The 22,735-nt window shown below is 41.5% G+C and overlaps 1 protein-coding gene across 11 annotated transcripts in view; it reads right to left on the bottom strand.

The window, feature by feature from the left end:
- Nucleotides 1-12,662, bottom strand: part of Tmem164 (transmembrane protein 164) — a 156,388-nt gene extending 143,726 nt beyond the window's left edge. For 3 of the 11 annotated variants that reach the window (XM_005002704.4, XM_063246272.1, XM_013150199.2), the window contains exons 1-2: nucleotides 11,755-11,890; nucleotides 10,808-11,464 (exon numbers count right to left, since the gene is read on the bottom strand). In XM_005002704.4, coding sequence (XP_005002761.1) covers nucleotides 10,808-11,194 — 387 coding nt within the window. In that variant the 5' untranslated portion in view covers nucleotides 11,195-11,464; nucleotides 11,755-11,890. Of the gene's footprint in view, nucleotides 1-10,807; nucleotides 11,465-11,754; nucleotides 11,891-12,123; nucleotides 12,293-12,481 lie in introns of those variants that run through there. The other 8 variants (XM_063246274.1, XM_063246273.1, XM_013150198.3 and 5 more) reach the window with 7 other exon arrangements.
- Between the last annotated feature and the right edge of the window lie 10,073 nt (nucleotides 12,663-22,735).

Genomic DNA, 22,735 nt, shown 5'->3' with positions numbered 1-22,735 from the left:
AGAGCCATAGTTAAGGGTGTTAATGTGCAATGTGGCTCTGTGCCTTATTTAATCAGTACCTGAATGAAATGTCTCTTTGCTAGCAACAGCCAAAGCACAGTCAGCCAGAGTCTTTCTGCAAACACAGCTGGTCAGCTGGCAAAAGCAATTCAACTCACACACAAAATACAGCCCAAACTGATACCATGGCTGGGTGATGGAGACAGGGAAACTGAAGGCACTGGAATAGAATAAAGCTGGGCTCGTGCTTCCCTTCCCCTCTAGATGTTGTCACTCCTCCTCTTCCTACCCACCTGAACATGTGCCCGACCTGCCAAGAGCTAGAGCTTGCACTGTTCCTGCCAAACAGGACAATGTTCTCTTAGCTCTATGGCTCCTGCCACCCACTTCCCTCAGAAGTATCCAGCACAGGACAAGATGTCCTGTGCTATTTCCTCTAAGAGCTACTAGATAGACACCGAGACTAAGAGACACTCTCCACCCCACTTACACACACACTAACACTCCCCTTCAGGATCAGAGGCTGGCAATGTACCCACACACCTGTTTGTTTATTTGTGACAGGTTCTTGCTATATAGTCCAGGCTAGCCTTGAACTCTCTATGTACCCAAGGCTCTATATACTCAGCCTCTGAATGCTGGATTTACAGACATGTGCCACCATGCCCAACTCATCCAAAGGTTTTGACCATACATGTACTGACAAACGTGTAAGCCCTGCCAGATGTAGCTGGGAAAGAGCTAGGCAAATATAAAAGACTAACACCCAAAGTGAAGGGGTCTTGCATATGCTTCTGATTAACCACTGCACTCAAGCACCTTGAAGAGGGATTTACATTAATATAAAACCCTGGTTAGGTGCAGTAGTATATGCCTGTAATCCTAGCTACTGGGAGGCTGACATGAGGATTGTAAAATTGAAGCCAGCCCAGGCAACTTAGTGATTTTAAAAGACCCTACCTCAAAATAATTTAAAAAGCATTTGAAAGGGTATGGAAATAGAAAAAAAGAACTGAGCTGTGTCATGTATGGGTACAAATTCTCTTTAATGAACAGATCATTATGTATACCTCAAATGTACCAATAAACATAATTAATTTTTTTTAAAAAAGGACTGGAAATGCAGATCAGTGTGAAGGCCCTGGGTTGAATTCCCAGTTCTGTTCTAAGGAACAAAAATGATACCTTGGGGATCAGCAAGTAGAGTGGAAAGAAATAGAAAATCAGAGTTTTCCCAATGGGGCAAAAAAGGAGAAGGAAGAGATCATATATGGTTTAGATCTAAAATGTCCCCCCAAAGCCTCGTATGCTTGGAAGGTGATTGGGTCATGAGGGTGCTATACTCATGGACTCTTCTATTGATGAGTTCAGTAGCTGAATATGCTGTTAGGAACTGAGGCTTGGCTTGATGTGGGTTGGTGGGGATGTGACCTGGAAAGCAATATACTCAACCCCATCTCCTCACTTCTCTCCCTGCTTCCTGGCTGCCATGGGTTGAGACCCTGTGCCATCTTGTTTTTGCCTTGGAGCCAGCCAACCCTAGACTGAAACCCCTGGAAACCATGGGCCACGTAAACTTTCTCCTATTTAAATTATAGTGATTGGGTACTTTATCCCGGTGATGAGAAAATGACTAATACAGGCTAATCAATACCTAGAGCAAAGAACATAGGAAAGGCTACTTGTACAAAATTAGTTGACACACAGCCAGGAATGGTGGCATACTCTAATACCAACACTCTGGAAGACTCAGACAGAAGGACTGCACATTCAAGCCCAGCCTGGGCAAGATAGCAAATTTGTAACACTCTGCCACAAATTAAAACAAAATAAGTTTACAAGGACTTGGGATGCAGCTCAGCGTGAAGCCCCTAGGGGTCAATCCATAAGACTGCCAAAAAAAAGCTAGAAACAGTGCAAAAATTAGAAATCAAATTAAAGTCACAAGGTTACTTTTTAAAATTCATTCTCATCCAGATGTAGTGGTGGCACATGCCTGTAATCCCAGCAATCAGGAGGCTGAGGTAGGAGGATCACAGGGAGTTGGATGCCTGCCTAGGATACAAAGTGAGCTCAAGGCTAGCCTCAACTGTATAGCAAGACCATGCCTCAAAAAACAAAACAAAACAAAAGTACATTTAAAAAATAAATAAATAAAATACAAGCCATCCTCTTCCCAATGCACAGTGAAGTCTGTCTACATGCCATTGATAGCCAAGGCTAGCCTCAACTGTATAGCAAGACTATGCCTCAAAAAACAAAGCAAAACAAAAATACATTTAAAAAATAAATAAATAAAATAAAAGTCATTCTCTTCCCAATGCACAGTGGAGTCTGTCTATATGCCATTGCCACTTCAGTGCAAACTTCTTAGATGAAAGTGACTTATTTGAATTCCCTTATTTCTTCTCATGAAATGACCATTTTGAATTATAGAGGGGATTATTTTCAAAGCGTGAAATACTCAGAAAGAGGTAGACTTAGGAAGGATGAGTATATTTGAAAGACTTAGAAATAGGGAAGGATGAATGTAAAAGAATATAAAAAAGAAATGCACACAGCATCTTGTCTAGAAAAATACAAAAAGAGGTTGAACCAGAAGGATCATGCAGCCTAGGCTACACAATGCGACAGACACAAAAAAAAAAAAAAAAAAGAAGAAGAAGAAGTAGATGGAGGAGGAGAAGGAAGAGAAAGAGGAGGAGGAGGAAACAAGAAAAAAATAAAGGCAAGATTATATTTCATACTCATTCATATTTCATCCAGTTGCTTTAGAGCTCACAGAGAGGGCCAGGAAGTACACTCATCCCATGGGCAGTAAAGGTCATCTCCTAGATGCAGGCAAGACTCCTATTATCTTCCTGTATTTATCATCTGCCCACTTACCTCAAAGCTCTGTGTATCTGTCCTTCACAGCATGGACCCTCCTTGTGACAGCCCAGAGAACACAACTCTCTATCTTGCAAGTTCCCTATCAAGAATCCATGAGCATTTATGGTTCTCTTATCAGCAGCCCAGGAATGACAGAGCATTCCTAGAATTTTACTTGGCTTGAAAAGGGAAAAATAGGAAGAAATACACTCCCAATAATATGCTGCAAATGACTCCATATTACAGTTGAGATATTTCCCTATGAAGTAGGAAGCAACCCTGTACTTTGCCACACATTGTCTCTTATGCCTATGGTTTCCTTCTTTTTTCCAATGCCTTCATTCTTTCACACATTTAGAGAATACATACGATATCCAGGCCTTATTCTAGAAACTAATACATAAAACAGAACAAAAGGGGTCCCTGCTCTAATAGAGCTAACATCCCTCCTACACACATCAGCTCAAATGTCACATTCTCTAGGAAGCTTTCCTTAAATGCACTGAAATAAAAGGACCCTTTCCCTCTATGTTTCATTCAAATCTGTTACTGTACGTGTAACATTGTAATTTTGCTGCTATGTTCTCTTGTCTGTCTCATCTAAACTGCGAGCAACATGAGACCAAAGACTGATTCTTCTTTATCTTTGAATACCCTGGGACTGGGTCCACTCTTTGGCACATAACAGGTATTTGATAAATGTTTATTGAATAAATGTAGGAATGAAAAATCCCATGAGCATTTAAAATAAGAGTCTTACAAAGAGTTAGTATACAGCAACTAGGTGTCAATAATCTCTCTTGTTAGACCCTGCAGATCTTAGAAACAGAGAAAGAGAAAAGTAGAACTAGAAGGTGACAAAGGAGGGGTGGGCAAAACACTCTGATGATGTAGTTTATGGTACTTTACAAGTACCTTAACATTCATCTTCCAGCAGGACCTGGTGGCACATGCCTGTAATCCCAGCACATTCAGAGACTGAAGCAGGAGGATCACAATTTTAAGCCAAGCCTCGATAATTTAGAAAGACCCTTTTTTCTAAATAAAAAAGGGTTTGGAGAGCAAGTCCGTGAGAAGGCCCCTGGTTCAATCCTTAGCCCTGCATTAAAAAAAAAAAAAAGATAACCTCATAAAAACTTAGGAACTTCCTCCTCTAATTTGAAGTTCCTCTCTAGTACCTATATAAATATTGAGGAGCTGCTAGAAAACTGCCTTGCCCACTGGCCACGCTGACCCATACCAGTTAGGAAAAAATTTAGCCATAAATGTTTCTCAACGTGGGGTCCAAGCTCACTAGCAAGAACATAAGGGAGCTGGACATAAATGCATCCTTATCCTAGATCTGCCCAGAACCACTGGGCATGTAAATCACAACCAAATTTCAAGGTAGTTTTTCACAAAGAAAGTTTGACAATCACTGCTCTCCGCATGCATATTCTCTTCATGTCCGTTTGGCCAGTTACTGGCAAGAAAGTATTATTTGAGACACAATCTCAATATAACAAAATATACAATGCAAAAAAATGGGACTGTGATGGTAGCACAGTAGTAGAGTGTTTGCCTACTTGTCCAACATTCAATACCCCACAATACAAAAAAAAAAAGGAGAAACTGAGATATCTGGCTCCTCTTACAGAAGGTATTTCAATAAGGCATGACAACAATGAGGTAACCAATAAACAGTACAGGAAAAAAAAATGGAAAAGTGAGTTAGGAATCTATTAATATTCTTCCTTTTAGTGTGATATTAATGAAGCAAAAGAATACAAAGCCAGGCATAGTGGTGCATGCCTGTATAATCCCAGCACTTGCAAGGCCGAGGCAGGAGGATCACTGCAGATTCCAGGTCAGCTTGAGCTACATAGTAAACTCAAGGCCAGGATGAACTACATAGAGAGACCCTGTCTCAAAAAAAAAAAATGTAAGAAAGTTAGCATATCTGTATGTCTGCCAAATCAAGACCAAGATCCAACAGCTTAATTTCCTGGTTGGGATAAAAACAAGCAGATACTTTAGGCCAAGATTTGGTCATAATTCTAACAACCAGCTCCTCATGATGGAAATACTATGAAATGATGCATGAGCAACAACTGAGACTGCCTTTTACTGTCGCTATTTTAATACGTGGACAGGAAGATTCTCTTAAAGGCCACAACAGATATATAGGAACCATGAAATCCTAAGAAACGATGCATGAGCAACAACTGAGACTGCCTTTTACTGTCACTATTTTAATACGTGGACAGGAAGATTCTCTTAAAGGCCACAGCAGATATATAGGAACCATGTTCATGAGACCTCAAGGGAACACAGACAGGGCCACCAGAGAGAAAACAAAAATGTAAGGCAAATGTTTCCTCCTTCAGCCATCATGATCTAATGACACTTTAAACAACTAACATGCATGTACAGTATTGTAGTAAGCTCTGAAGGAGTTATAGCACTGCATGACTTTTCTTATCATTGTTCCTGCTACCAGTGGAGTCTGAAGAAACTTGCAAAAACAAGCAACCAAGCCAAACACAAGATTACCTACACTCACACAGAGGCATTCACTAAAGAACTCAATTTGTCAATTTGTGTGTGTGTGCATGCTATGGATTAGACCCAGCCTCATATATGCTAAACATGCACTTAACCACTGAGCTACATGTCAAGCCCCCAAACCTGATGTTCTGAAATGCACTAGTGAACTCACAAGGTTTAGATAAGGGAATAAGAGGTGTTACTAGAATAATGAAAGTAACTGCAATCAGGTTGTGATCATCTAGAAAGGTTTCATGAAAGAGAATCTTTAGAGAAGTATTTGCAGAAGGAAGAAACCCAAAGCAAGTCCCACAAAGACTAAGAAGAAGGCAGCAAACCGACAAAATCCCAGGGATGCTGTGGATCTGCCACTGAATAGAAGCCAGCAACATATGGATATTTTAAAGCACATGCTATGCTAGATTGTAATACCAGGTGTGTGACATGAAAAGGCTATGAAGAAAAGCTTTCCTTCTGGCTTCGTATGATGTAGACCTCTGGTCAGCATTACAGCATCCAGTTTTGCATGCAGTGCATTAGAGAGGTATGCAGATATGGGCGGAAATCCAGAGAAAAGCAACAAAAAATGATTAGAGAGATGACCTCTAATATGTATCAAGAAACGCAAAAGGAAATGAAGCTTGTAACTCTTTGAATTTGAAGTACAATCTTACTAGTCATCTGCCAGTTTTGTTCAGCTTTGCTCAGCTTCTCTGTTTAAGTGATTCCATAGTTATCTGGAAGATTAAAATGTTTTATTTCCATGTGGCCCATGTTATGCGGACAACTGGGTTAGGAAGAAAGTTCAATAATATTCTAAGGTTCCTGATACAGGCCATGAGCAAAATAAACATCACAATTTTAAATCTCAATGCTGTCTGTGGATTGTTTAATCTACCAATCCATACCACCTCTCTTTATGATGATGCCCTGACAGACTATAGCAATGAAAGGTGGGAAAATCCTCGGCAAATTTCTTTTGGGGTCAGAAATAAAGCAAGGTAAAGAAGAATGTCATGCCTCACTGCTAAGGCCCATATAAACATCATCCTCTTGAATCCCCCTGGAATGATGTTACAGGATACAGTCCATCTGATAAACTTTCAGCAGATGGCTGGATCCTTCATTGTACCCATTACCCCCAACATCAATTCCAGGCAGGCACAGTAATCAGCACTCCAGACAACAGATGGGAAATGAGGAGGTGTGTCTGGTCTGAAGTCAAGGGAGAAAAATAGAAAGCTTAGTTCTCAATTACACCAGGTTTTCTCTAAAGCAAATTCATCACATAGTAACTAGAATTCATCACTATGTATTCAGTGAATTACAAAAGGTGTCACCAGTAGCTCAGGAGTTTTTGAGGATGTACCATTTTACCCTTTTAACAAGGACAGAATAAGCCATTGAACTTAAATCAGGTAAGCTGTATTTAGTGAGCATCAAATTTCTCATATATTATAAAGGCAGAAAGTCAAATAGCAATGGCAATTCTAAAAAGGAATGGGGCTCAGTATTACTTTCAAAAAATCAGTGGCTTTTAGTTAAATGGTTAACAGCATAAATTATTATTTGTCAAATGTTCAGCCTGAATGCAGACTGCTTTATGTACATAGACATTGAAGGTTACATGGTATATACTGTAACTACTAAGTTCATGTTTATCCAGATGTTGGTACACATACACACAGAATCTATAGGAAATGGACAATTAAACAAGACATCCAACATATGATATATGCATTGAATTCCTAAGACACTGCATAACTGGATTCACAGAAAATAAAGAGCTACTAAGATCATCCAACTTTACAAACATGATCAGCCAAACTAGCATTTTAACCTTTCTGCTAAGAAAGTACAGATTCTGAAGACTTTAATAGCTATGAGAATATCTTCCTTCTAAGCCCCGATTCCACCATTGCAGCTCACATATAAAATCCACTTCTGCCAATGACATGCTGGAAGATTTTTAGTAAACAGCACAATCACACAGTAAGTATATTCCTGTCACCTATACCTGCCAAAATCACAGAGAAAAGAGAATTGACTGTCTATACTTGAAGAAATACTTACTAGTATAACTGATAGACACTACTGATATTTAGCAAGGGGTTGAACAGTGGTGTGCTAACCTTGGTCCCTGCTAATCTTTAGAACCCCAAAACATTTCAAAATGGTCAGAGCTGAGCTGTGAGATAGTGGTACTTCAGTCTTACTGTCTACTGCATTTGTACCAGACTACAGTGCCAGGAAATCTGAGAAATCAGGTAAGACCCAAATGAAACTCAACAGCAGGAATAGTAATCAAGAACAGAGTAATTCAGGCACTGCCCTTCCTTATGCTACTAGAGCTGGCAGTCACCCAAAAGCAGCACTGCTATGATAAAGGGTAACAAGGCATTTAGAATGAATATTCCACAGACTGAAGAATGGGAAATGGGGGAAGTAACCCGTCCCCCCCACCACACTTCTCTACTTCCTGGCCTAAAGCAATATTGTGCTTGTTATAAACTTATATCGACTCTGAGGAAGAAGGCATTTCTGCAAAGCCAAAATTCAATCATCCAGTTAGGGGAGACATATCAGAAATATCTCTTGCTAAGATAGCCCTTGCATTTCAACTAACATCTCCCTTTCTTTGTCAGGACTTCTAAACTCCTCCAATTGTTCTGCTATAATATAACCTAATTCAGATAATTTACTTGCCAAAGCATTTTTTATACCAGTGTCTCTTCTTTGGAAATAGGTAGTTACAGGAAACAGTTTAACATTTCTTTATGTAGACCTAAACTGATCTACCATAATTCTAAACAAGATAATGCATGATAGTCCCTTATAAATAATAAAGTGATAGGTAAATGTAAGGTATTACTAACCTTACGTGCTTTCATTAGTCATTGCTGTAACCAAGTTAGAAAATTATTTCTAACCATATTCTGATATTTTTTTAAGGACTCACATTAGCTTTTATAAAAATCCATGCAACCCTGGTTCTGGCAAACAGCCACACAGGAAGTGTGAAAAGTTGGATTCATCAAAGGCTATGTCCACTAGGAGGCCAGAAGTTAATACTTACATAATACAAAGCAGTGACTTTCGGGTAAATAGCAAAGGAGTATAAAATTATGGTTGGACTCAAGAAATTGTCCAGCATGCCTCTGTTCTCTGCTCCCATCCTATAGACTCAGAGTTTAAGTGAAAGACACTAGAAAGACCACAGGTGACAGGATGCAGACCACAGTCCCCAAACACCCATGTTTTCCTCAGGTGCCATCATTCTCTATATGTGTCCCCAAAGGTGATCTATTTGAGTTTATAAAGGAAGGCACATGGAGGAAAAGAACAGAGATTGGTTATACTGACATCAACAGAGAAGAAACTAGTTTCCTTTATTTGCACAAGGAGGTCAAAAGCTTTTCTAAACAGCTCTGTGTTGCACCCCCTTCTACTACTTATGGACAGAAGAATCATAGAACATAGGAGTGTAACTCTGTATCTTTCTACAGATAAGCAAACTGAGGCCCAGGAAAAGTACTTTCCCAAAAGTCATATATCTAACAAATGTCAAAACTAGGTCTCCTGAATCTTCTAAAAGCCTCTAAATATCTTTCCTCTAAACTCCCTGGTGCTGCCAGGTTTGATGTCATCATAGGAGCAGCAGGCCCAGTGAGGTTGAATTTAGTCCTTTGTTGATCTCCTAGATATGTGGCTGCCAGACCTGAAGAAGAGTCTTTGTAGAAGTGGCACCCTCTGACCCTCAACACCTGCCATCCTAAAAAAGCACTCCTGTCCTGACAGCCTCACACAGCAGTGGCTGAGATGTGTTGTTTCCTCTCATTAACAAAAAGCCCATTCATAAAAAGAAAGAAAGAGGTCTAGCTCAAATTTACACAGGTCTAGCTGGGACAACCCTGAACTTCCTATAAATGGCATCACTTCCCAAATAGTCCTCCCTAAAAAAACTGCTGCATTCCATGTTTCAGCTACCTTCTCAATAACAGTCTCCTAATTCCAAAGCTAACCACACCACTTTGCCACATCTGCAAGACAGGAGTGGGCCACAGGTCACTCACCACATTTTTCAGATCGGGAAAGAGATCAGAAATGTACAATCAAATGAGTTCCTTAGAACACAGCACTAGTAAGTATCTAAGCATCATGCTCCTCTGCTTGGGTCTTCACACGGGTCAGCCCCACCACTCACTGCCACCCTCACTTTGGGATTGACAGCTTGAAACTCCAAAAAAGCATTAGTTTGTTTTCTGCTTCAGATGCTAATTCATCTTTTGGCTGCAAGCAAGTGACCTTCTATCTCCAAGCACTGCCATGGCTATAAAATGGAAAATAATAATCTCAACCTCCTGCCCCATACAGGGTCTTAACAATAACCATCTACAAATATAAAAGCAATAAAGATGTTAAATGATAGGTTTTAAAACTATCCCAAAAAACATACCAGGCTTTCCACAACCTGAAATCTAAATGGCTGCTTTCCCTTTCTCCCCTTCCTCTTCTTCCTCCATGATCTTATAGTTTTAGAAGGACTCTGCACACGCTGAGTACAGAGAGTCATTCTCATCCATGATCCTCACTCAGATTATTTTTATGTATCTGGCAAGTTTCCTATTCAATCCCATTTGTTTTCCTTAGCATCCGTAATGGGTAGAAATCAAGGAGGTAAAAAAAAGTCAGCTCTCTTAGTACCTGTGGACCATGATCACAGGAGACAGAATGAGTTATAAGATGCAAAAAGTAAATAATCTATCACCACAGATTGAGATCACACATCCAAAGTTCATTAGTCTGTCTGAGGCCTGATTTAGACAGCACTTAGTAGGACATTATGGCTGTTGCAAGGACTCAGAACTCAAAGACATACCTCTTCCCCAGAGCATAAATTCTCAAATGACAGTCATTAAGAGAAACCCATAAAAGTACTTCCTCAAAGTACTACAGTGGAGACAAGGAATCTTATGTGACTATCTCCAGGAAAGAGTGTCATTAGGCCACAGAGAAATTACTGCAAAAGGCAAGAGGGTTGGGCCACGGACCACAGATATGATTCAGAAAGGGTACCTGGCTGGGGCTGCACTTCCTGCTTTTGAAAGGCCAGTCCAGGGCAGGGCAGGATGGGGGCGGGAGGGAGGGTGGCTGACCTGAGTACCAGGCATTTCTAGGGTTTGGGCACAAGGTTCCTGGCCTCCACTGTAGGGCTGATGCATCAGAAAAAGTGAAAAAAAAAAAAAAAAACCTCAAATTTGAAATTGGCACAAATACAGCCACACATTGGAAAATTATTTTTAAGGATCTCCCTTCCCCTAAGGATGGGATGGCTTTAAACGGCTGGTGTCCTTATCTCACTAATGACTCTTAACACTTAGGCTGCCCAGGAAAAAGTCAACAGACTCACATGCATCATGGTGACCAGGTGACAAGGGTTGAGCAGGTAGATGACGGTCCTGGTGGCGAACTTAAAGCCCACCTCTACCCCGAAGGTCAGGCACAGGGCTACTAAGAGCAGATTCTTGCTCAGGCTCTCCTTGCCTTCCTCTGGCTGCCGGGTCACCTGCTTTGGGTGGCTGCCATGGCCACCCCTACCATCCTCCGTCCGCCTCAGGATGAACCGCAGGGCCACCAGGATCTCCAACAGGGCCAGGGTCAGCACCACCACACTTTCCAGCAGCCGCTGCTGCCAAGAGAGGAAGGCAGCACATTCCGGGCCCCCATTGCCTGCAAAACTGGGGTCCACGCCCCCATAGAGCCAGTCCAGGAGAGTTTGGAAGCTGTACCGGGACATGATATAGTGGTTCCTCTTGACCACTGTGCAGGAAGCAAAAGCAAGGTGGAACAGGACCCCAGAAGGTTGCCTGGGAGGTGGAACATGCAAGAAGGGAACACTCTCACACCCCCTCCAGACACTGGGGCACCTATAATGGGGACAGGAAGCTACACGCGAGGCCCGGGGAAAAGTGCTGGCTCTAACTTATCCCCAGGGCTGCCTGAGGAGCCCCCCGCGCTTCTCCAGTGGCCACCAACGAGGCAGGGTTGAAAGGAGCCGTTGGCCAATCTAAAAGGAAGGAGAGGAAAAAAAAAAGGTCTCAAAGAGGCAATTGCATCGGGAATTAACGAAGCGGGGAAGGGTAACTAGCAAGGGAAGAAAAGGGGAACAGGGGGAGCGGCAAAGCAAGCAGGAGGCCAAGAGGGTCAGAGCAGGGGCCAAGGGAACCCGGCAATGCCGCGGAAGCGAACCCGGGGTACAAAGAGGGTGAGAGCCGGGCCGGGAAGGCGGGGAGGGCGACGGGGATGGCAGGGACGCCGGACTCCTCGTCTCACGCACTCCACAGGGGGATCTCTTACTGGTGCAACCGCGTGGCCGTCTCTGCCCCAGCTAGCAACTTCGCCACCAAGGTCTCCTCCAGCCAATTTAGAGCCGTCGAGGTCCAGCCTCCCGCCCCCGGGTACACCCCGGAGCCCCCCAGCTCCACCCCCAGCCCCAGAAGCCCGCCCTCCCTCCCAGCAGCGCCACCTTTAGCCCGCGACCAGCCCGGGACCGGCCCCCCTCGCGCGGGCAGCGGCGGGAGGAAGCCGAGAAGGGCGGGAGGCCGGGCCAGTCAGGGGCTGGGCTACAGTCGGCCCCCTCCCTCCGCCCCCGGCGCCGCCACATCTTCCCGCGTCTCCCGCCAGGCCCCGCGGACACGTCGCCGCGCCCTTCGGGGCTCCACTCACCTGAGGCTCGGCTCGCGGCCCGGCTCGGGCGAACGCTGCGCCCCCGCACTCCCCACGCCCAGCGCTTCACTGCCTTGGCGGCAGCAGCTACTAGTGCTGCCGAGGCCACAGCGCGGAGCTCCTCCTTCCCCTGCAGCAGCCGCACTTGCTTCCTCCTTCTTCCCTCTCTCTCCCCTCCCCTCGCCTCCGCCACCGCCTCCCTGGTGCTTCGTCCCTCCTCCTGTCCAGTTCAGCTTCTCGGTGTCCTCCCCACCCCCCCGGCAACCGTGTCCTCGGCCACCACTACCCTGCCCTGACTCCTTTCCTCTTTGGCCTCCCGCACCACCACCACCACCCTCCCCGCGTCCACCATTCACACCTCCCACGGTGCCTCATCTGGGTTCTCCGCCTCTCTCCTGTGGCTCAGTCTCCGCCCGCTTCCTCCTTCTCCCGGCCTGCCTAGTCTTCTGCACTCGTGGAGCCTCCACGCGTGCACATCAGCTCTCTTTCACGACCGTGTACAGAATTCGCCTCGTCGCTGAAGCCTTGCTTCCCGACTCCGCCTCCTGCGACTCGGTGTTCCGGGGCACTTGGGATAGGGAGCCTATAGCCGGCCCTCACTAATTTCTTGTGGAATGTATAAAACTGTCTAATGATGAACAGCTGGGCCAGCTGGGCTTTAGTGTTACGCTGAGTATAGCCTCTTCCCTTCTCTCCCTTCTGCTGAGAGACATAGATTCTTTAAGCATCCTGAGAAGGTTTCTCCCACTTTCTGGCCAAAACCCTATGCCACACTTCTTTGCCCAGGACTGAGACTTCTTCACCCCAGCACCTCTCTTTCTAGTTCCCCTGTGGTGTTTTTAATTCTACCTCAGACCACCCCACACACACTCCCGCTCCCCACTCTCCAGACTGCCTTCCCAGGGAGACCAGCAGGAGCGTCCCTTGACTTCTTTCCCTCCTCTCTCCCTGCAAAAGAGCAGCAGCTTCCTAAACTACTGGATAGGAAGCCCGGCCTAGACACCCTAAATGCAAAGGGGCAGAGTCTGCTCTGCACTACTGCTTTCTACCCATTGCCTATATGCACTTTTCCGAGGACCAGAGAATAGGAAAAGGACCTCTTAAGATCTCCTTCATATTGACTTAGTATTTACCAAAGACTCCCAAAGAGTTAAAAGAATATCAAAAAAAAACAAAAACAAAAACAAAAAAAAAAACAGGCGCCTTGCCTAAGAAGGACTTTAGGATGTTGGCGACAAGCCAGACTCAAACATAAAAAGACTATAAAAGACTACTGATAATACAATTGTCTGGTATAGCCAGGTAGTCTGCCTCATCTAAGACTTGTACTGCATAGTCCATAGGCATGATGCTTTTCGAGTGGTAATTAATATTAATAAAACAAAATTATTGACTCATCAGCTCACTCTCATTCTCCATAGGTGGTGTGTTAAATCCTCAGCAATATAATCAAGGAACATTTAGGACAAAGGAGAAAGCTCCTGACAAGGTCATGCAACATCCAGAGACCTCAGGTTCCTGCCTTCAAAAAAATAAGAACAAGGGTATGGTGCTCAGTAAATGGCTTTTTAATCCCTCCAATTTTCACACTAAACTTCAGTTCAAAATTTGGCCTACCTGCTCCTGTGTTTGAAAAATGGCTGTCTTTAATAACTAATCAAGTCAATTTTCTCACCTAAGTTACAAATTCTTTCTTTTCTAGATAAAATACCAACATAGTTTTAGGATCTGATTTGAATCCCAATAATGGTGATTACTTGAAATGTCACCTTGGGCAATTGACCCAACCTCTCTGGTCCTCAATTTCCGGTGTATTAATTGAAAGATACCCACGGGGCTACCAAAAAAAAATACTATCATCTAGGGTTATACACATTTAAATGACTTGAATTGTTTAGAATGTTGTTCAGTAACTAATAGAAAGTACACATTGAGGGCCAGGGTTTAACCTCAGTGGCACAAGTGCCTTCCTGGCAAGTGCAAGGTCATGAGTTTGATCTCCAGTACGCCCCAAAAAAGAAAGTACATACTGGTACTTGTTGTAACCCATTTGTGCATTTGCATGTGTTTCCCAAGGACACATAAACACTCAAATTCATTGTACTCCCCCACATCTGCATAAACAACTCGACCCATCCTTCAGAGCCCACAGGAAATTGAATTATCCCCAGGCTCACTCTTCTCAGCTTCTACAGCTCTCTCCCTCATCTGAGATTCTACAGCATTTATTTCCTGCACTACTCATTTTATTCTGAATCACATACTGCCTTCTATTGTTCTCTCTTTGTAAGCCCTGCCTCTGAGAGTCTTAATATTGATGGCCATAGCACCTGGCCATAGCACCTACTGGAATGGCAAACACATAGTAGCACTAAATGAACACTAAGAGGTCTTTGTCCATATAGATACAAGGTAAGAATTTAGCTGAAATGGTGTGTTTAATTTTAGATAGCAAAAAAAAAAACCCTCCAGACAAATATCCAGATCATGTCTTTGCTAGAGCATATTAACAACAGCAAACAAACTGCTTTTAAGGAGAGCCATGTTGTACAGGGTAAGAAGAAAATCTAGATGCCAGGCACAAAGGCACATGCCTGTAATTCCAGAAATCTAAAAGCTGAGACAGGAGGATCTTGGGTTTGAACTTACCATTAACAATTAAGCAAGACCCTACCTCAAAATAAAACCATTCCAAAAGGTCTAGGATTGTGGCTAAGTACAAGGCCCTGGGTTCAATCTCCAGTAAAAGCTAAAAGAGCCTCAGACCAGAATCAGTTCAGTGTGACCTTGAAGATAATTTCACAAGCTAAATGAAGGAGTTGGACTAGGCATGGTCTCAAAAATAACTGCTGGCTCTAATTTTCTGTGGTTTTGTGAACTCATCCTCCTTGCATTTTTAAACCAATCTTGTCAAAATCTTAAAACAGCCTAACTTTGAAATACAAGACATCTCTCTGCTTGTTGAAAGAATCCCTAATACTTTCAATGAAAGTACCATCCTAGTTATGAGCCCAGCTGACAGCCTACGGAGTGTGAAATATCAGAAATAATTGTCTCTGTTGTACCTCAAGCAATCTAAGGCTCTGAAAAGTGAAGTGACTTGCCTAAAATCACACAAGTTAGTGGCAGAGTGGGGATTAGAATTTATGGTTCCAATTCCCAGTCCAGTGTTCTTTCAACAGTATGAGTGAAAGCAACCTCTCTGTGATTTGGAATCTAACCTTTTCTCCTCCAGCACTCCTGCCCTTCTGTCCACAATGCAACCTGAAAGTTATATTGTATGCATTATCTCCACAGACAAAAAATTAGCAAACCCCACATTATATAAGTGTTATTGGTGAGAATAATCGGCATATGGAGATATGCATTTTGAGACAGAGTCTCACTGTGTAGCTCAGGCTGGCCTTGAGCATACTATGTAGCCCAGGCTGGCTCTGAATTCATGGTGGTCTTCCTGGTTCAGAGTCCAGTGTGTTGGTATTATGGGTGTGTGCCACCGCACTCTGCCTGAGCTGGTAGACTCTTAATGGGGCTTACTGGGAGATCCTTAGTCGCTGGGGGTCATGCTCTGGAAGGGGATATTAGGATGCAGACTGGCACCTCCTTGCCTGATGCCATGAGATAAGCAGTTTTCTTCTACCACATGGTCCCTACTGTGACATTCTGCCTCACCATAGGCCCAGAGTGATGGGATATCTGAATCTCCATATCTGAATATGGAAGAAAAGAACCTTTTGTTTTGATCTAATTGTCTGCTTACTGTATCCCCACTCCCATTCCTTTAACACTGGAATTATTTTTTTCCCCAGCCTCTGTTACATGCATAAACATGTGCTAAACCTGTGGGTGATCCCTGCCCTGAAGGAGTTTAAATTCACTCCTGGGAAGAAGAAAAGGAGAAAGCTTCAATACCCATACATGAGCAAGGTATAAATGAAAGCCAAGATCCAGGGATAAAGCTCAGTTGACAGTGCTCCCCTGACAAGCATGAGTTCGATTCCCAATACTAAAGAAAAAAAATTTAAAAATAAGAAAACCAAACAGATAAGAATGAATCTTGTTTGTACCCATGAGCTACATGGACAAAAGGTAGAAGAATTCAGGAGTAGTTCAACTCAAAGAAAAATCACCTGTTTGGAAAAAGTTCCGCGTAACTGGCACCCTAGGGAGATACTGGCAGCAAAGGAAAAGGAGCCTCCTGAGGTGATGGCAGTGCTCCTTGTCTGGACCTGGGTGGTGTTGTATGAGGGTACACATGTGGAAATGCTCAGAAAGCTGTGCAATTTAGGCTTGAACACTGAAATGGGTGGCAGTTATACTCCAATTTTAAAGAATACAAAGAGGAAACAGAGCTCGAACTATCAGGAGTAGCTATATAGAGGAATAGGCAGCATTTGAGGAGGGACATAAATTAACTTAGTAGTCATAAGCTCTTGCTGAGTTTATGAATCATCTGGGCAGCTTTTTAAAGCTATTGAGTTTTGGGTCCCACCTCAGACCAATATAATTTGAAACTGTGGAAGCATGACAAGATGGTGTGTTAGCCAGGTTTTCATCTCTCATGAAATAGATAGCTGAGAAAATCAACTTAAAAGCAGCAGAGGTTTATTTTGGCTCACAGTTTCAGAGGTTTCGGTCCATATTCCCTTGATCTCATCGCTCTGCTCTTCCCTCCTAGAGCCATAGTGCCAGTGGAACTTTCATGGCTGATAATGACAGGGGTGCCGCCATGTCATATTTGCATTGAACTGTTCAAAGATGCTTTCAATACATCAACCCCATGCAGTCTGACAAGCAACAGAATCAAGCTTCCCAGAATAAGAAAGTGGGTGCTGCACAGAGCTCATCCTGTGATCTCTAGGAGCAAAGGAAGAATTCTGATCCTCCCAGTTTAAGAAGAACCAAAGAGCATAATTAATATTTGTCCAAGGGGTAGGGTGAAGGGCTAAGGGGAGAATATTCCCAGTACTATACTGGCTTGGTCCTCAGTGTGGTAATGTAGGAGAACATGGAACTGTTAAGAGGTGGAGTCTAGTGAGAGGTCCTTGGACAGATGCCCTTGGAAGTACCTTAAGGTACTTTTTGAGTGAATTGGACTTAGTTCTAGAGAAAGCGGTTATTATACAAAGAGCAAGCCTGCCATTGCACACTCTCTAGTTTTCTTGCCTGGCCTTGCGATTTCTTCCTCACACATGAATCCTGCTGTATATCATAGGGGTTTCACCATAGCCTATGCCATACTGTTTAGACTTGTAGTCTCTAAAATTATGAGGTAAATATGCATAAACCTCTTTTCTTCACAAAGTTATACTGCCTCAGGTATCATTATAGTTACAAAAATGGGCTACATAATATAACTCAGGTAACTCTACTGCAGTTCAACAAAATCTTCTCTTCCTCATCATAGCTGAACTCAGAAGGTCCTGGCTGAGCCCAAAATAATACAACATAGATACAGCTATTCTTTCCCTCCTTTCCTCATCATACCACCCCAAGACAACCCCAGGTTCTATCTCCAGTTTCTTGATTTTTGTAGGCTATTCCAAATTTTGAAATTTTCTAAGTTCGTTGTTGAATGTTAGCTTTTCTCCCATAGTAGAAACAATTAACCGTTTTAAAATGGATTTTATTGATACAGATTTTCTCTCCATTCAGGATCTTCAGCAAGAAGCAGCAATAACTCCAGTTTCTACAAAGTACAGAGATTTTTACTAAGAGTTGTGATGACTAGGAGTATAGCTCTGGTAATTAAGTGTGTGCTTAGTTTATATAAGACCCTAGGTTCACTCTCTAGCACCAGAAAAAAAATTCTAGAAAACAATCATTTCAGATGCCCATTTTTGGGTTGAGTCTTCAAAGTTGGAGGGCCTGTTTTTTTTTTTTTTAATTCTTTACATATTCTAGAATATTAGTCTTTTGACTGAGAACAGCTGGCAAAATTTCTCCTCCTCCTCACTCTGTGGGTTGTCTCTTCACTCTGCTGATGATTTCTTTTGCTGTGCAGAAGTTTTTAAATAAGATCGGATTCCGGTTGTTGATTCTTCATAACATTTCCCATGCCATCGGAGTTTTGTTCATAAATTCTTTGCCTGTACCTATGTCTTCAAAGTTCTGCCTATTCCATTTTCCAGAAGATTTACTGTTTCTGTTTTAATATTTAGATCTTTGATCCATTTTGATTTTAGTTTGGTGTACTTCGGAAGATACAGGTCCAGTTTTAATCTTCAACATGTGGAAAGCCAGTTTTTCTAGCACCATTTATTAAGACATTATCTTTCTTCCAGTAAACATGTTTGACCCTTTTGTCAAAGACAAGGTAGCTGAGTGTTTTTGGTGTTGTTTCTTCATCTTCTAATCTGCCTCACTGATTCTCAGGTCTATTTGCCAGCCTTATTCTGTTTCTTTCTTTTTCCTTTTCTCTTTTTCATAGTAGCTTTATAGTATAATTTCAAGTTAGGGATTGTGATGCCCCCGCCTTAATTTTGTTACCCATAATTGCTTTTGCCACACTAGATCACTTCTGTATCCAAATGAATTTTAGAATTGTTTTCTTTAATTCTGTGCTGTATGCTATTGATATTTCCAATGAAATTGCATGAAAACTGTATAACAATTTAGGAGTATAGCCGTTTTCATTATATTTGTTCTTCTTAACAAGAGAGCAAGGAACATCTTTCAATTTTTGGAGAGGCTAAAGGGAGGGAAGGGGGAGGGGAAAAAACAAGAACAAAGATATATTATGTATAGGTACAAACTCCCTGTGATGAATGTACTATAAAATTAATTAATTAAAAAAAACAAAAAAATTATAGCTGTGAAAGATAATCACAACCCTTGTGTGATTTTATATTTTTCTCTTTGTCATGGATTTTTTTTAGACAGGGTCTTGCTATGTTGCAAAGGCTGGTCTCAAACTCCTGGGATTAAATAATTCTATTGCCTCAATCTTCTTGAATAACTAAGACTAGCAGTGTATGCCACTACACTGGGCCTCAGTTTTATTTTAAAGGTTTCCTTGCTTTCCCTCTGTTAATCAACATTTGATAATTTTTTTGCAGTATTGAGCATTGAGCTACACACACACACACACACACACACACACACACACACACACACACCACCCTGGCTTTTTATTTTAAGGCAGGGTCCTATTAAATTATCCAGGCTTGCCTAGAATTTGCAATCCTCCTGTCTCAGAAAGAGATCCTCCTAAAAAGCTGTTTTTATAAGTGTGTGCCATCATGTCGAGCAACATATGAATTTTATTTCTAAGTCTCTTGTGGTCACCAGATATCAGAGTAACTTTTCTGTATATTTTCCTAATACTGGCGGCTTTTTGTTTGTTGCTTCAAGGTGTGCATCCATTTGTAACCTACTTGATCTATCGGTACTTTTCACTTACTCTCAGTGTATCACTTCATAAGAGACTTGACCCAGTAGCTGAAAGAAATACTACATTAGAAAATATAAACACTCCAGTTTCTAAACTTGGGTCTTTGACTTGCTACCTAATCTAATTCTGCTTTGCCTTCCTCACATTTGGCAGAAAGGAAAAGATTTTTCCTTGCTTCATAAAATATCTTCAGGAACAATAAAATTACACAAACAAGGCTCTTTGCAGTATTGTTGATCTATCAACTAAAAAGATGGTTGCCATCATCAAATCTTAAGACGATAATGGGGAACTATAGGAATCCATACAAACATAAAACGTCAGTGGATGTACAAAAAAGACTTTTGGGTACACTAACTTTATTTTTCTTGCAATCAGGTTTTATTGGTACATTTTAGAAATACATAATGATCATATTCATCATGGAGAATCTGAACCTGCCCCGGATACAATTTGTTTTTCCCCCATCCCCCCATCCTCCCTTCAACTCTTCCTCCCCTCTCAATTTACAAAAGCTTTGCTTCCATGTTTTCCTGTTTCTCTCTCTCTTATTTTTAACTTTTCCCTTCTTTGCTTTATTTCTCCCCTTTCCCTTGTTTCCCTCCCCATTTGAACATTTTCTTCCTGTTTCACAACACATATTATACATTTTGGATCTTATTTAAACTTTTGGTTTCTCATACCAAATACAGTATTTACACATGTGTGTCCAATTTATTTCACTTTACAGTAATGGACTCAAGGTAAAACCATTTTCTGAAAAATATCTTGAGCATGGGTATACTAACTTTAAACAGACCCAAATAATATTAAAATTGACTTATAATCTAGAATGCCCAAACCAAGTTAAATAAAAAGTTCAAAACTAACAAATCATTTCTCAAGTTTCCAGATTCAAATCTTCCCTTGATTTCATTAATCAACTATAAGAGAAATGTTTTCTTGGCTTGCAGTCCTAATCTACTACTTACCTTATTATCTAAAAATTGACTTGGTACTATTTGACTAATTAAATCAAATCATGAAACAGTCAGGCCATTGTCTTTCTTCCTGAAGTTCTAAGAAAAGTCTGTAGTTAAAAGTCATGGACTTAAGTAGAGCCCAAAACTTGCTGTAACATACTGGGCATAGTAAGGAGCTTTTCAGGAATTGCCCTGCCCTTGACAGCCTGGGAAAGCCTGACAAGACAGCAGTGTCATGTAGATGATAGCACGTTAGTAGCTATGCAGGATATATTCCAAGACTACCAAACCTAATATACTAGATTTTCACACACATATGCGCACACACACACACGCACACAGACACACACACAAATTTCAAGTCTTTTCTCTCCATACTAAGCACTTATCATTCACTGTGACCATAAGTTTTGTAGTTTGAGCTGGCTACAGCAAAACTGATATGAATTTCTTTTTTCCTTTTTCACAGTTTTACAGCTAGAAGATTCATTCTCACTGTAGATCTTAACAAGTTCATCACACAACTTTTTTTCTTACCTAGTGGAGAACTTTTACCTTTTCACTCAACATTTCACACCATCTTTTTCACATATCCAAATCACCAACTACTGTACTTTGATGTCATTGTTAGGTAAAATACAGGTTACCTGAACATAAGCACTGTGATACCAGGATAGTTCATCTGATAATTCAGAAAGCAACTAAATGACTAATAGGTAGACATTGTATGCATTGTGGATAAGCTGTATACAGTGATGATTCACATTCCAGAAATGGCAGAGGGTAATGGTGTAGGATTTCATCGCAGTACTCAGAATGGCACACATTTAAAAACTTATGAGTTGTTTATTTCTCAAAATTTCCAAGTGATATTTTTAGACCAAGGTTGACCATAGGTGACAAATTGTGAAAAACAACATTGCAGATAAGGAGGCCCTGCTGTACAAAAAGAGAACTGATGACCAGGACACCTGAGTTGAATTTAACTAGCTTGAACAAGTCCACATTACTTTGGGTCTCATCTTTCTCTCTTTTGTAATCCAAAAGGATTTCAGTTTTGCACCTCTAAATTTCCTTCTAGTTTTAATATTCCTTCAGAGTAACAGGGAAGACTAGTGTGAAAGAACTGGCATGACAAAATTTTGAAGAAGTTTAGTGTCCTGAATTTCTAGCTCATCTTTCCAGACCATGATATAGTAATGAAGGAATTGTTCCACTGAACAGAGACATGAGCTGGTTCATTCCAAGTTAAATTAGTCACAGGCACATGGAAGATGACCAGCCCAGTATCTTCCAAAGAAGACTCTTTTTCTTTGTAGTCTGAACCAGAGTTTGAACCTTGAACTCACTATATAGCCCAGACTGACCTTGAATTCTCAGTTCTCCTACCTAAACCTCCTAAGTGGCAGGATTACAGATGAAGGTCACCACATCCAGCTAAGAAGACTCATTTCGACTGGCTGTGCTTCTTCACATCCTTTGTTGTTTTTATAATTATTGTTTTAACAAATATGTAGAATGATACACTGCTTCAAGTAATACTTAAAAAAGATATTTTATGCCTAAATTTTGACATACAACATATATTTCAAGCATTTCAATGCATAAAATGCACACCCTTTGTGCAGAGATTGAATGTCGCAAGAAATATTTTAAGTCTTTGATGCTTAAATTAACATAAAAATAAACATGGGCATTATTTCGTGACTTCATATTTGAATAATAACAATGTAAGTAAACAATTCAGACCTGAAATCATGGAAACTTCAATTCAAATTCATGCCAGTAATCAGTTTTTGTAACACCGTGTAAATGCTTTAACCTCAAGGCTTTTTCCTCATATGTAATTCACTGTATCCTCCTCGCAAGGCAGTTATGAGGATCAATGAGATCATATGCACATATAGTAGCTGGTGCCTTGTGTGGCAAATAAGCCATTGAACTGCTTTCTTTAGAACACCCCACTTTTCAATTCCATATATTCACGTTTTAATCCTTATCCTAAAGTGGGACAAATGGGCAAATTTCTTTTGCACAGTCTTTCACATCTGTAGTCTCAGGTAGAACTGACAACCTGTCCTGCCACGAAATAGCAGTAGTATTATTAACAGGGAAGAGGGGGAGGCGAGAAATCCAAGCATTTTCTACACATAAGGTTGATTTTGAGATGTGAACAATCTGGAAGTTTGTATTTTCTCTTTTTCAGAAGTGCAACACTGTCAGAAATCAATATGCTGAAAACAGTTTTGGAAAGTTA

Source organism: Cavia porcellus, unplaced genomic scaffold, assembly GCF_034190915.1.
Source record: "Cavia porcellus strain 051 isolate PalLab524CR breed Dunkin Hartley unplaced genomic scaffold, mCavPor4.1 scaffold_3, whole genome shotgun sequence".
NCBI lineage: Eukaryota > Metazoa > Chordata > Mammalia > Rodentia > Caviidae > Cavia > Cavia porcellus.
Note: the sequence above shows the minus strand (reverse complement) of the source record. Positions and strands in the feature narration are given on the sequence as shown.